Here is a 15,576-nt window from a genome sequence, read left to right on the forward strand (position 1 = left end):
TCTGCAGGCTTTGATGCAGTCGAGTCTGTAGAAAAATGTAGGGCAGCAGAGAGGTGCCTGTGTGGGTTTCCTCTCAGTCTAAAGATGTGAATGTTACAGTAGCCGGTGTTTCTGGCTGTAGGTGTGATTATTATCATGATGATGAACGTTGTGCGGCTCAGAACTGATGCTCAGTCGTCACCACTAGAATGTCACTACAGTCCTCAGTCAATCTTTGCCCAGCTTGGGTTGTCGTTGCCATAGAAATTGGGTCATTTCCTGTCACATCAGGTAATAAGACTTCTTTTAAATGAGTTAAAAGCATTTTAAATTGAGAGGTAATAAAATCTGAAGGTTACCTGCAGCTCTACGTCGATATAAAGATGCCATGAGGAGAGTAGAGATGAAGTACGGACAGAAGACAAGCAGGCGGAAGAGCACTCTGAACACAAGGTGGGGGGAGTGGGTGTGAGGGGGCAGTGTTAAAGATGGGGGGAGGATTGTAGCTCTTTGTTTACCTGTAAAGAGAATCCAAATAATCAAATAATTATATGGATAAAATAAGAGATGAAATGCAAGAGAGAAGCTCCTCACCTGTGACAGTGATCCAGCTGGATGGAGACTCTCCATGACCGCTGATGTCACACTTGTAGAGGCCTTCATCAGACCTGGAAACATGCTGGATGGTCATGTGACCTGTAGGCTGCTTCCTGATGAGGGAGCCATCTTTATAGAAAGCAGCTGGGAGGTTGGAGGGAGTGGTCTTTGTTTTACAGAGCAGAGTGACGTCATCTCCCTCCATCACAGGGAGGACAGGACTCTGCAGGATCACTGATCCACCTCAACACAGAGACAAACTACAGCATTTCATCCATTTACACACAGCTTCATCAACACTAACTCCACACACTCAGCTTACCAGTGACTGTCAGGTTAACCATGTTACTGATGGGACCCTCTCTGGACTCACACCAGTAAACTCCACTGTCCCATGAGATGATGTGACTAACGATGCAGGAAGAACCAGCTGATCCTCCCCAGTCAGTTCCACACTGACTGCTTTTTTCTTTGCTTGTGTTTCTCCTCAGAGTCCATCCAGCAGAGCTGTCGTCCTCCTCACAGCTCAGAGACACAAAGTCTCCTTCAAACACCTGAGAGCTGCTGGGACTCACAGTCAGACGAGCTGTGAGGAGAAAGAATTATAACCCATCCATTCAAACATCCACATTCTTTCACTTATCAAATTAAGTGGAACATTTAGTAATTCTCATAATTGTTTTTGTACAGCACTATTTTACTTTTTGACTAAATTTGGGAAATTAATTATTTTGCTGAGAAGATAGGGAAGGGAATCAACAGCAGGACTGATGACCACTTGCTAAATACTTTTTTTGTTAGCAGTCTAGTTAACAAAAACAAAAAACACAGTAATGAAATCACTGGTCTGGTAAGATGATCAGTTTTATTTAAGTAAAATGTTCTTACATGAAAGTCTTTTAAGCTTTCAGCATACACAGGTCATATTTATTAGAGTCACTAAACCTTCACCACATTGCAGGAAATAACTGTGTAATCACTGCAAAGATGATAACAGGTGTCACACAACATCTAATATGAGGCATTTCTGAAACTGCCTGCAAGGCAAAGAGTTCTGTAGCGATGGTTAGGTCTATACTGTGTAGTTTGTTTTACATTTAAACTGTGATGGAAATGTGTCACTTACCTTGCAGTGTGCAGCTCAACAGTAAGCACAGACCTAAGGAAAAATGATGACACTCAGGTTAGTTAGAACTGAACATAAGACAGCAAAAAAACCCTTCATAGTAGTCAGTGTGTGTAGGGAGAAGGGAGGCCGGCTAGCCTTCGAATAAAGATCACTTGTAATTTATTCTTTTGCTGTCTACCCAAACCTCGTGGCCTTAGGTGAAGGTGGGTACAAAGACTGACAGGTAAATTCACAGCTTTGTTTTTGCACTCAGCACTCTTTGGTGCAACATCTACATCACTCTTGATACGGCCCCAAATTGGCCATCATTCTCCTGCTCTTGTTTCCCCTCAGATGGGAATAAGACCCCAATATGCTTGCTGAGTATGAACCATGGCATCAGATTCGAAGGTGTTGATTCTCATTCCCACTACTTCATGCTCAGCTTTGAAAACCTCTAGTGTGAGCTGATAACGCTTCATCTGCATAAAGCATAGATGAGATTCTGACCCAACAAGTCAGACTTACATCTGGAAATGTGGACAAAGCTCTCAGTGCAGTATACAGGGACTAAATGGCTCGTAGAATCACCTCCTTCAAAATCCACTGAGGGAGTTGGGTTGAATAAACTCTCTAAATCCACAAACTTCATGTAGACAGGTTCAAGATTACACGATCATGACCAAAACACGTGAATCCAAGGTTCGACTAACATTCCAGCTGACTTTCTAACATGTTTTGTGGAAAAGCTAAGTACAAGAACAGAAAGTGTCCTCTCTCTAAATAAAATGAAGATGTTAGCATGGTTTATCTTTGCAATGTTCCATTGAAACAAACCACAAGATTTCTGGAAGAATGTCCTTTATACAGATGAGACCAAAGTGTCATAGCCAACTGTAGATTAAATGGAGGGATCATGATTTAGGTTAGTCTGCTGATCCAGGACCAACATATTCTAGAGTAAAATGTGAGGCCATCTCTCTGACAGTTAAAGCTTGGCTTAAAATGGGTCACTCAACAGGACAATGGTCCCAAGCACAACAAATCAACATAATAGCTGAAAAATAAAAGAACCAAGGTGATGCACAGCCCCAGTCAAAGTTCGGACCTGAACCTGACTGAAATGCTGTGGTGAGTGCTTAAGAGAGCTTTGCATAAACAGATGCCCTGCTAACCTCAATGAAGTGAAGCTTCATTGTGAAGGAAAATGGGCCATAGAGATGCGAGAGACTGATAATGTCATGAAGGAAAGTTACTGCTGCTTAAGGTTGTTCAAGGTACTGAATTGTGGCAGTGTCGTTAGTCTTTCACAGACTGCACAGAGAGCTATGAAAGTTGTGTTTTTTATGTATTATTGAGCAGTTATAAGTGATTATGTCCTGCCCAGCTGCAACATTAAAGTGATACACACGTTAATGAATCAATCATTAACAACACTGTGGATTTCATTCTATTTAATTCATTCACTGCCATTGACGTCTATAGACGTCAATTACGTTTTTCAATGGGAGGGGCTAGAATACAACCTCAGGCAGCTTGTCAGTGAATATCAGACTTTTTCATATATTTGTAAATAAATTGTTTTGATAAAACATAACCTTTCTCAGTGTTATTTCTGTTTTATAGAAGTGAAAAACTATTTTATATGTTAGAGGTGTCACAAAGCAAGAAATATTAGTGTCAAAGGCACTTTTCTGCTTGAAATGTATTTTTCACAAAAAGCTCGTTTTCTCCCTTTTTTTGGTCAAAACAGGCATTTTTGGTGGAACCCACCTCTCTTCTACAGCTGATTACTAAAGAATGGAAAATGGTAGAAACAAGCTTTTTTTTTGGATGAAAGAAGAGAGTCTGTTCTTCATTTTGGTAGGTTCAGCGTTTATATGATCATAACACACAGTTTTCCGTGGCTCTTCAAAAATGAGTAAAAATGCTCAAAAACCCTGGCAGTGGGGAGTTACCTGATTTGAAAATGGCTGGCAGTGAATGAGTTAAGGAGGACATTTACTTTTTAAATACTATTTTAAATCTTTTAAAGAGTCTTAATGTTTCTTTCACTTCTTTGTTAACAGTTATTTAATGCTAATTGACCCTCTGAGTTAATCTTAGACTGAAAAAAAAAAACATGGGAAAACAACTTGGTTCGAAATCCAATTAGATGTTTATGAAGTAGAAACAGTCTTTCGAACTGTTTATAGACAGATGATAATTACAATGTACTTACAGAGCTGCCACAGCAGAGATGTCTTCTCCATCCTGCCTCTAGGTAAAAACATATCAATGCTTTGAGTACTTCAGTTACACCTAGTAACACCCCCCCCTCCCTTTTGTGCTATGACAGGATGCCAGCGGTGTGGTTATCACTGAAACAGAAATGTTATCAGCTAGTACAGTTGGTACAGTAACTGTGAAGATAAACAACAGTACCTTTGTTAGTGAATGAGATGTGCAGCAATGCAAAAGCAGTCCATGAAAACAGAAAATACTGCAGGACAAGACAACTAAACACAGCTGCCCTATTTCTAATAGAAAGACAACACTAAGTAAGTCTAAATGCAAGGCACAACATCCTATCAAAACAAAAGAGGAAGTCGCATCACAGATACACATAGAGAAAGACTTGACAAGATACAAGGGAACACTAGGGATGCTAGACTAGATGGATTCAATATAGAATCTAATATGAATTCATTAAAAGTGACAGAATTCAGGATATAAAGTTTCAAGAATAAATACAGAGCATATAAATGAATCACTAGAATACTAAGGAGCATGGGTCAATTAGAAATAAACATTAAAAACAATGAAACAAACAGAGGTCAAGCTGTTTGTTAGCTGAGAGGAAGCAAGGTTATGATGATACTCTTCTTGTCTCTGGTTTAACCACTGACTTGTGTTCAGAAAATGGGGAAACATTCACTGATAAAGTCACCCACATTTTATTTTTGCTCTAGTTGGCAAAAGAAAAAAGAAAACATTATGCCTTCTTGTGAACATACCACAGCAGACTTGATGATGTTTTCATGCTGAAACTGTTGAACCAAGTGTGAAATAAAAAAAATGAAATGAAACGAAATGCTTTTCAGCATCGACTTTATTCATACTTCTATTAACTCACACGGTTGCTGTTCACACACTGGCTTCAGCTTTTCAGCTCAGCCAAACACTCCAACAACCCGGTACAGATTTTAAAGCCAGCGAGGAGTGAGATGCTGTGGAGGTGCGTCCATCGCCCCTGCAACGGCACCACAGACTATGGCCGCCACACTTCTATATGAATTATTTCTGCTTTTTTCACCTCTGTTCACTAGTTTGTATACGTTACTGAGTTTGCTGTGTCATCCTCCAAAATGTAAAGCTCTTTTTGCATTGCCTCTCCAGATCATCAATAACCCACTGCCATACTAAACATGCTGGATGATGTTAAAGGGAGCATAATGTTCACCTCTGCTTCTCCAAATATCCGTCGCCTGTGCTCAGAGTGAACCAGCTCTAATCTGTGAAGACAACAGGACACCTCATGCTAATCAAGCTGCATGGTGCTGGTCATTCCACCTACATGGAGTGTATTTCAGAAACAAGTTACCTGCTGGGGGTCATTTTGTAGCACTCTGGCAGTACTCCTCATCTTCCTCCTCACACAGAGGGTCAGACATTGGTCAACTCTTGAGAATGTGCTGTGAGACACAGGAACTCTTGTAACGTTGCACATGTTTATGCCATCCTAGAAAAGCTGGACTTCCTGTGTGGCCTGAATAGGCTGTAAGTACTACCCTGTGATAGCAGCAGTGACAAGGCCTCTAATAAAAATCTAAACTAGTCAGAAATTCAGAGATACAAGAAGAGAGCAATGGTCCTTGGCCACCACTGGCAACCGCTCCCTTTTTGAGTGTTATCTTGTTATTGTTTGGTTCACATCAAAGCAAGATAAATGAATTCACAGTGGTTTATGCTTTAGCTGCTACCTCGAGCACATTCTCTCCAGGAGGCTAACACACCTGAAGAGTATAACCTATTGTAAATCATTTAAATTGGACTTTTCCCCACCTGATTCCTGAGCCTTCGCTCTTATCTCCAATATGTAATTAAAGCAATGTTTAATGGCCATATAATACAGTATATACATAATCGTACTGTACAGTACACACAGTACAGTACATAATTACATAATAACAGATGTCTTAAACAACATAAACAATACTTTTGCTGCAGGTATTATTTTTGTTCTTTGTTTAAATCTGCAGGGGCAAAAAGCTGAAACAGTTACAACAAATGAAACAACTGGGACAACAGGGGACAACAGGGGTCAACACTGTGGGGCTGCTCTTACAAACAGACATATTTTGAACTGCTCTTTGTGTCTTATCCACGCTGAAAGTTATCTGACTGAAAGAATATAATACAGAGTGTGTATTGTGCAGCTCTAGACACACAAACATCAAATAAACATGAATAAATGAGGGGAATGCAGCTCGGTAGGTTTTGGATGAGTCAGCCTCTCAAACCTGCTTGAAGTGAAGGCATGTGGCCTATTTTGTTGTGGCTGAATAGTTTTGTCCAAACATGTCCCCGAACTGCTTCCTTCCTGTTTCTGTGTTTACAAAAAAAGTAGAGAGTATACCTCTTATATATACAATGACTGTTTATATATGAAGTATAAGCTCCCTATTTATTTATTTTTTTAAAGATTTCTGTGACCTTCTGTGTACATGTCGATTCAGATTCTGACACTTTTTGATCTCTCCAAATCCAAAATAATGTCTAACTTATATGTAGTGATTCATAACAAAACACAACTGTACTGTATAACCCTCAGTACCTCAGTGCAACAATCCTGAACCCTCATGCTTTATAACACAAGCAAACAAAAAATGCGTCCTTCACTCCAACAAAGCACCATCAGAAACAAAACCACGTGCACTGTTCTTCTTCAGTTTTACATAAAGCCACAGATCGACTATAAAACCACAACAACACCCACACACCTCCTCTTGGGAGTTCCCAATTTTGATATTTGGGTCCCTTTCTGTAGTTTTATGAATTTTCAAGGAACCTTCTCACTCACCCTGACTTAACAACCCAAGACAGCAGCAGCGAATGTAAAAGAACATTAAAACTGCAAACCCTATTCTTTACTGCCAATGTTGTAGAGAATGCAAAACACTGACCACAGGGCTGCACTATGAAGTAAGTTCCACATGCCTAATCTTGATTCACCTCAGCAGTCAGGATAAACTGTCACATGGCTTCCAGGCTTTCCCCTGCACGTTCATTTATATATATATATATATATATATATATATATATATATATATATATATATATATATAAAGACAGCACAGAGGCACTAATCATGGCAGCACAAGAACAAGCTCTGAGTACAAGATCCATAGAGGCTGGGGTCTATCACACCAGGCAAGACCCCAGGTGCAGGCTGTGTAAAGATGCCCCAGAGACAATCCAGCACATAACAGCAGGGTGCAAGATGCTAGCAGGCAAGGCATACATGGAACGCCATAACCAAGTGGCCGGCATAGTGTACAGGAACATCTGTGCCGAGTATAATCTGGAAGTCCCGAGGTCAAAATGGGAGATGCCCCCAAGGGTGGTGGAGAATGACCGAGCTAAGATCCTGTGGGACTTCCAGATACAGACGGACAAAATGGTGGTGGCTAACCAACCGGACATAGTGGTGGTAGACAAACAGAAGAAGACGGCCGTAGTGATCGATGTAGCGGTTCCGAATGACAGCAATATCAGGAAGAAGGAACACGAGAAGCTGGAGAAATACCAAGGGCTCAGAGAAGAGCTCGAGAGGATGTGGAGGGTGAAGGTAACGGTGGTCCCCGTGGTAATCGGAGCACTAGGTGCGGTGACTCCCAAGCTAGGCGAGTGGCTCCAGCAGATCCCGGGAACAACATCGGAGATCTCTGTCCAGAAGAGCGCAGTCCTGGGAACAGCTAAGATACTGCGCAGGACCCTCAAGCTCCCAGGCCTCTGGTAGAGGACCCGAGCTTGAAGGATAAACCGCCCGCAGGGGCGTGCTGGGTGTTTTTTTTTATATAACAAAAAAACAGAACACTATTCAGTAAGACAGGACAACAGCTGATATATTTATAATGATGAGGCTATTTAAAGCCAGTAAAGACAGTAAAAACTGCCAGCACTGCTAGTCCACAGACTTGTGATTCACGGCTCATTTCAATTTCTCATTAGAGAAGTTTTGTTGGATTTAATCAAATGAAGTTTGAAGGGCAGCTTTAGTTTTCAGCTGTATCTTTGGGTTTTAATGCTCTGGAAGTAAAAAATTAACATAAAAACTGAATTAAGGGAGTGTCCAAATTCATAAGCTGCATCCACCTGAGGACTCGGCCTTTGCGGCCTATGTGGGCCGGGTCCTCAGGAGGATGCAGCCTATGAATTTGGACAACCACAATAAGAAGGTCAGAATTTGATATGAGGTCAGCAAGCACAGTGTAGTGCCCTATTTTATAGTTTGCTGCCAATTGAAACAAAACACACAGTATTATCTCAAAATTGTGACGTCAGTTTCCGGATCGTTCCATGATTGTAGTGATAGGGGCGGGGCTACAGCCGGTATAACAGGCAGGTTTTTCTGTGATTACTCACTAACTTGTTTTCTGACCGAAGAAGAAGTCAGACAGACTCAGATGTCAGCGAATTTCATCACAATGAAGGCGATTTAAACTAAAAGAACTGCACAAGGTAGGCTAAATGTCCTGTCCTCCTCATCTGCTGCGTGCAGAGTGACGGCAGCATACTATGACACCCCGTGTTGATGCTCGGGTCACTTTTTTAGATCGTGGCTCATAACATAGATGCTCACTACATCCATTCATTCTGAAATGAGGTGATTTTAGGAGGCGCTTAATTTAAATGTTTATATTGGTATATGAGCTGTAGAAAGGGTTTATATATATATATTTATATATATATTTATATTATTTTGTATATATATTTTTAAAAGGACGTTAAAGTGTTCTTATGACTGCTTTATTGTACTTAATCTGCGTTCTTTATTAGCCTGTAATCCAAATCATCCAGAACAGTTATGGTATATTTAAAATTTCTGCTGCCATCTTAGCCACATCTCACTGAAAAAGAAATAATAGTAGTAATAATAATAATAATAATAATAATAATAATAATAATAATAATAATAATAAATTAATATCACTGAGACGCTTTACTTCAATTAAATACATTTTTTGTAGTTAGACGTTTTTCTGTGGTGTGACAAGAATGTTCTTCCTCACTTAATATTATAGATTTTATGTCATTTATAGCAGTTTAAATATAGTACAGAAACACGTTGTTGCTATTATACATTACTTTTATCTTTTATTTCTCAGCGTGCGTTCCAAAAATGCCCCTATCTCCTATTCCTAACCAGTGATGGGAATAATGGCGTTACAAGTAGCGTTGTTATTAACAGCATGATTGCTGCTGTTTGACTGAGGAAGAATAAATGAGTCGTGGTAAGCCAATCCTATGACCACTTTAAAATGACAAAGCAACAAGGTGATATATACCAAGTTTTAAATTGTGTTGATGGGCCACGTAAAACCAGAGTCATGATAAACAGTAAAAATATAACGTTTTCTACTCGGATTTTATGTTTTTTGTCCGATTTTAGATCAAATGTGTTAATACAGCATGTCAAAATAAAAACCTAACCGTAAATTCAGACACGTGAGGTTGTGCTGAAAAGAATGAGACCAAGCAAGGCAAGTAAATAGTTTTTAAAGGTGAAATGTAGAGGTCAAATCAAAAGTAGTTAAAAATGGCCAATTATACCCTGGGCCCCAGAGGGTTAAAGATTTTTTTTAAGTAACGCAATAGTTACTTTTCAAGTAATTAATTACTTTTAGTATCTTGTAACTCACTAACTCAGTTACTTTTTTGTAGAAGTAACTAGTACCTATAATTAATTACCTTTTCAAAGTAACTTGTCCAACACTGTTCCTAACCTCTTTTTATTGATCTCAATACAAGCACCATAGAGGTCAAGGAAAAGTGCATACGAGAATTGCTAAGGACTCAGGAAAAGAGAAGAGTTGTGCGTTGAGGTTTGGAACTATCTTACTCTAGTCCAGGGGTGCCCAATCCCGGTCCTCGAGAGCTACCGTCCTGCAGCTTTTAGATGCATCCTTGTTCCCACACACCCGAATCAAATGAATGGCTTGTTATCAGGCCTTTGCCAAACATGATGGCATGCTGAAGAGATAATCAAACCATTTGATTCAGCTGTGTTGGAGTAGGGATGCATCTAAAAGCTGCAGGATAGTAGCTCTCGAGGACTGGGATTGGGCAGCCGTGCTCTAGTCTATCCCTAAAAATGTGCTGCCGTATGTTTTGAAAATGCAATGTGCAGAAGATGAACTGCAAGACCAAAGGTTTCTAAACCGGAGGTCTTGTAAGGTCATCCAACGAGAACAGCCTGTGAAAAATATCCTTCATTATGAACGTTGGAATTTTAGATTTATTAAATACTAACTCTGCCTCTTGATTGACTGAAGAGGCTCATTGTCACTTTATGACTGACAGTTGTGAACAGGAGTATTTTTACAGCTGAACTTGTGTCGTATATGTTTTTAAGAGTTTCATTTCACAAGAAGAATAATTCAATTTCTTGTTTTATTGCCAAACGTTTGGCTCTGTCCTAATAATCTTAACTCAGTCCTCACACCAAACATTTAGATCATCTTATTGTTCCTCAGTAATGCTGGGAGTTTCATAAAACAGAGCAGAATGAACTGAATGAGCTAGGCTCTCAGCAGTGAGCTAGGCTGTTGTTCAATTTATACATTTCTTCCTTCAGGTCAGGTTGCAGCAACTCCACTGTCTGCACGACCCGTCATAGATGAATCCTCTCACCGTCCTTCTCATTTTGTCTCTTAATTCGGCATCTACAGGTGAGTCAAAAAGGGGACGTTGATTTTAGTTCATTCAAAACAAAAAACTCATGAGGAAAAAATTAATGTTCTAAACAGTATTTGTGTATCTAACAGGGTTGTGTGTAGCTTGTCTGTCATAATGATATGATTGGAAAAAAAGGTGTTGTTTTTCTACTTGTTTCTGCATTTATAACGTCACAAAGACTGTGTGTCCCACTTCCACGTTCTGTCTTTTGCTCAGGCTTAAAAGAGATAGATGTGCAGGCAGACAGGAATGCCCAGCTGGAGTGTCAGGGTCCTAAAAAAGCCAAACTTGTCCTGTTAGAGTGGAAAAGACTTGATCTGTTGTCGGATGGATACGTCTTCTTCTACCGAGATGGTCATCTTCATAAAACCTTCCAGCATCCAACTTTTAGAGATCGAGTGGAACTGAGAGATCCGCAGATGAAAAATGGGAACATGTCCATCATTTTGTCCAACACCACAATTAAAGACACTGGAACGTATGAGTGTCGTATCATCGCACAAAACACAAGAGACAGTAGCAGCTCTACCTTTGAGATCAAGCATGAAATCAAGCTGACAGTTGTTCCTCCAGGTGAGTGAGGAGAGTTGAGTGTGTGTGATCAAGCAGCTGGTCTGAGTGATGTGATCAGAGTGCAGTAGATAATGTCTGACAGCAGTTTGAAGAGGAAATGGATTCTGTTCTGTTCTTCACTCATCACCTACCTGACAGCTGACACCTCACACCTGTTTCTCACCTGCAGGTCGGCCACAAGAGGTCACCGCACTTAGAGATGAGGAGAATGGAGGTATGGACGTTGGGAACAAGGATGAAAGAGATGGAGGATTTAGTGGACTGGCAGGTGGTCTGTTAGCTTTGGTGGTGATTCTTGTTGTTTTGTTTTCTTACAATGTGTTCTTTTCCTCCTGTTGGAAAAGAAAGTTCATAAAGCACAACAGATATGTTTTTGGGAAGATATGGCAAAACGGTCGCAAAAGTGACAAACTAACAGCAATTGGTTAATTGCCAACATGCATTTAAAATATTATATGAATCACGTCATTAAAACACACATTGCGTGCATCTTCTGTTTTCTTCTAAGCATGTGCAGTCGTTTGCATTTTTTGTTCCATCACAGTATTGTTTCCCCAACACAAGCCCGTGGGGAGTAGGGTTGCTGAGGTTTGCTGCTCCAACCCTTGTCGCAAAAACAAATGTCTTCAGAAATGTTTTATTTAGGAAGTAGAATTAATTAATGAAACAAGTAAAGAAAGCCCCCCGTAAAGCATTATAGTCAAATAACATGCATACTAGATACCAGTACAAGTGGTGTAATTTACAAAAAGAGCTAACAGACAACAACTGTCACCAGCTAAATGCTGTCCCTAACATTTTGAACACTTTGGACATCACTGCTCCTCCTGAGGAAATTTATCACCAAAACTTAAAGTCACATTTAGAGTATTAATAGCACACACTCAGACAAAGGTTACACTTTAGCTTATTATGAGATGCCATCACACAGTTTAACATTATACTTAAGCAATAATTTCACCTTCCTGCTTTTGTTTCCAAAGGGTTCTTGACTATGTGTGTAAATTTGACTTTTGGCTGAGTGAAATATCCATATATGACTTGGTTCTGTTACATTTTGGCTCTTTATATGAGCACCGGGATCTGTAACTGGGGCTACACTGACTATAGTACAACAATCCAGTGTTGAGTAGCACAGAGCTGTTGCCTTAAGTAGTGGCAGGAAAATGCAGGAACACGGGTTACTTGCAGGTGCGTAGGTCAAATGCGGGAACCTGTAATGAGGAGTGGAAGAGAGAGAGAGAACAACATAACAAAAACCCAGCTGACATCAAGACATCTGCCTGTCCATCACTGGGATGAGAAAGTGTTGCAGCTCTCAGTCTGACAAAACCTGCAAATATACACATTGTTCAAATGACTTGATATCTTCCACAAAAGATATGTTTGACAAGTTATGGGCCAACAACAGTTAAAATACTGGAAATCACTTTTTGGCATGGCAATTTGATAAATAAATGAATTTTTGGGAAAACTGTGAACTATGAGATTTATTTTAACACAGTTACATGCTTTTTTTTAAAAATAATTTTATTACTGGTCCTGGTGGCAATAATAAACTTCATAAACTAACCTTTCTAAATGCTGTAACACTTTCATTTGTGGGCACTGACTCTTAGAATAAAAACACAGCTACCTAAAACTACTGTTATTCCTTTTGTGTTGGAATTGGAATCAGCTGGATGCGTGAATCATTTGGAAGTTTGTGGCTGCTATAATTGCAGCTGACCACCAGATGTCACTGGTAGGGCCTGTCTTTGATGCTTGGAACTTTCATATCTTTTACTTGTACAATGAGAAAGAAGTCTCAGAAGCTTCACAAGGCTTCATGGGCCTATCTCTAATATGCGGAAGAAAGTGAATGGGTTACAGCATTTGTAAATTATGTGCACTTGCGACATTCATTCTCCTCATTCATTCTGATTGAGAGGAGGAGTGTAGGGAGTGCCTGAAAGTGAAAATATGCAATCCTGCATCAGATCTGACGCGCACAAACACCAACAGTCAAGGTGCTTTTACGTCACTCAGACATAGTTCATCTGTCAAGGAATGCATTTACCCAGTTTGTTTTTCAAACCTTGTCTCATGTGATGAGGCACATGATCAATTGTGGGTCAATGAACCTCTTATGGGACAGACCCACAACAGTTTGAATAACTAAGACCTTCACCATTTGATTTTTGGAGTTCAGGAAGCCTCTTGGATGAGAAGTGAAACATCTTCAAGAAACTTAGAGAACTCCAGCTGCTTTCTTTCCAAGCTCCTTAGACACTGAAACAGAGTGAACTTCCACTGCTGGTTTATGTCCCTCACTCAACTCACTCACACTTATACACCAATCACCATTTTTTTTGCTGTAGAAGTGATTTTTTTTTCCACCATAATTTCACACTGGATAAATTGAAGGTCCTGTGCTTCCACCTGGTGGCTGCATATATACAACATTTTGGGCCTGACAGTGTGTCTCTGATTCACACTCACAGCAGATATTGTGAACCAAGATTTAACTGATTATTAAAGGTGCACTTCAGACGCTGCAGGAGGAGTAAGTGAGGAGGATGTGTTTTCCGCCACTGCCACTGTTATCAAACCTTTTGGGGGAGACCATTCTACTTCAATATCAACTTTCATGATTTTCTGAAGTTCAAGTTCCCTACTTGATAAAGCTCCTCTAGAAGTCTTACAAACAATCAGGCTGGGAGACATCTAACTGATTTAAATGTCACCCCTTTGAAAATCATCACTTGTCTGACCCTCAGATTTGTGAATGTGATCTGAAGTTTGTGGTGGGTGATCGATCTCCACGTGAGGACACTGCTGTAAGTATCTCTGTTTAAAAAACAAACAAACAAACAAACAAAAAATCATCTTTTAACTGACTGCTTTATTATTTGACTCTCATTAATATGAAACATTAAGAACATACAATCAAGTATGTTTGTGTCTGAAGACGTTACATTAAAAATTGACATTATAAAGATTGCAAGTTTAGAATATTCAAATGAAATGCACATGTTTTTCTTATTTCTCTTTAAATCAATGAAGACCTTCAGAAAAGCAAAGAACACATACTTGTCACAATGTTGTCACCTATGACAATAGTGGTCTCAACATGATCTCAACACTTAGAAGATTCTTTAACCATTCAACCAACCATTTAGAGTTTGATATGAGTTTGACAATCAACTCTTTGAACCTAATTATATGATATGTTTGTTAAACCTGCTGTTAACAAACAATGTCAGCTACATCAAAATAAAAGTCTCAGTTAAACTAACTAAAAGAGTTAAGGTGGGCTATTTATATGGATACACCGTAATAAAATGGGAATGGTTGGTGATATTAACGTCCTGTTTGTGGCACATTAGTATATGTGAGGGGGCAAACTCCTCAAGACGGGCGGTGACCATGGTGACCATTTAGAAGTCGGCCATCTTGGATACAACTTTTGCTTTTTCAATAGGAAGAGGGCCATGTGACACATCAAACTTATTGGTAATGTCACAAGAAAAACAAGGGTGTGCTTGGTTTCAAGCAAGAAATTCAGAATGCTGAAGACAAATAATGAGCTGCAACAAGTTAAAGATGATTATTTTCGTGTAAAGTGTGGAGTAATTCCACCAGTGATGTTTTTAATTTTGACGGAGTCTCTGGCTCAGCATGCAAGAAGCTCTGAGACGCTGAGGCAACCATTCTCCGGTTCATAGAATATTTTCTGTAAATCAAAACAACAACAACAACAACAACAACAACAATAAGAAGAAGAACAGCAGAAACTACCAGACCCACTCTCAGTCTAACAGGTCCAGCCTCCTTCCCTCCGTCCTCTGTGTCTCCTCCTGTCTGAGCTGCAGGTGAGAAACAGGTGTGAGGTGTCAGCTGTCAGGTAGGTGATGAGTGAAGAACAGAACAGAATCCATTTCCTCTTCAAACTGCTGTCAGACATTATCTACTGCACTCTGATCACATCACTCAGACCAGCTGCTTTCTACAAAGTCTCATCAACAACATCTTTAGAAACAAACATCAACAACCAGGAAGCAGCTTCACCTCTGATCACACACACACTCAACTCTACTCACTCACCTGGAGGATCAACATGAAGGTTGATGATGCTGATGGGGTCACCACTCAGATTTGCTCTTTTTCTGCGATTATTTCCTGTCTTTACACGACACTCGTATGTTCCAGTGTCATTAATCGTCACATTCTTCAGAATCAAAGACACGTCTCCATCCTTCATCTGTCTGTCCTGCAGATCCACCCGGTTCTTAAAAGATGGATGCTGGTTAAAGTGCCCGTCCCGATACAAAAGCACATATTTATCTCCCAGGTCAGCTCTGCTCCACTCTACAGCTATGATGTTGTTGTTTGGAGCT

The 15,576-nt window shown here is 39.9% G+C and overlaps 1 protein-coding gene across 1 annotated transcript; it reads left to right on the plus strand.

The window, feature by feature from the left end:
- The first annotated feature begins 8,300 nt into the window (after nt 1–8,300).
- Nucleotides 8,301–12,671, plus strand: LOC120736398. The gene is made up of 4 exons (XM_040036449.1): nt 8,301–8,407; nt 10,524–10,617; nt 10,841–11,197; nt 11,367–12,671. Exons 2-4 carry the CDS (start codon nt 10,566–10,568, stop codon nt 11,624–11,626), a joined length of 669 nt encoding a protein of 222 aa, XP_039892383.1. The 5' UTR covers nt 8,301–8,407; nt 10,524–10,565; the 3' UTR covers nt 11,627–12,671.
- Nucleotides 12,672–15,576: the final 2,905 nt, after the last annotated feature.

This window comes from Simochromis diagramma, unplaced genomic scaffold, assembly GCF_900408965.1.
Source record: "Simochromis diagramma unplaced genomic scaffold, fSimDia1.1 OVJJ01000619.1, whole genome shotgun sequence".
In the NCBI taxonomy this organism is placed as follows: Eukaryota; Metazoa; Chordata; class Actinopteri; order Cichliformes; family Cichlidae; genus Simochromis; species Simochromis diagramma.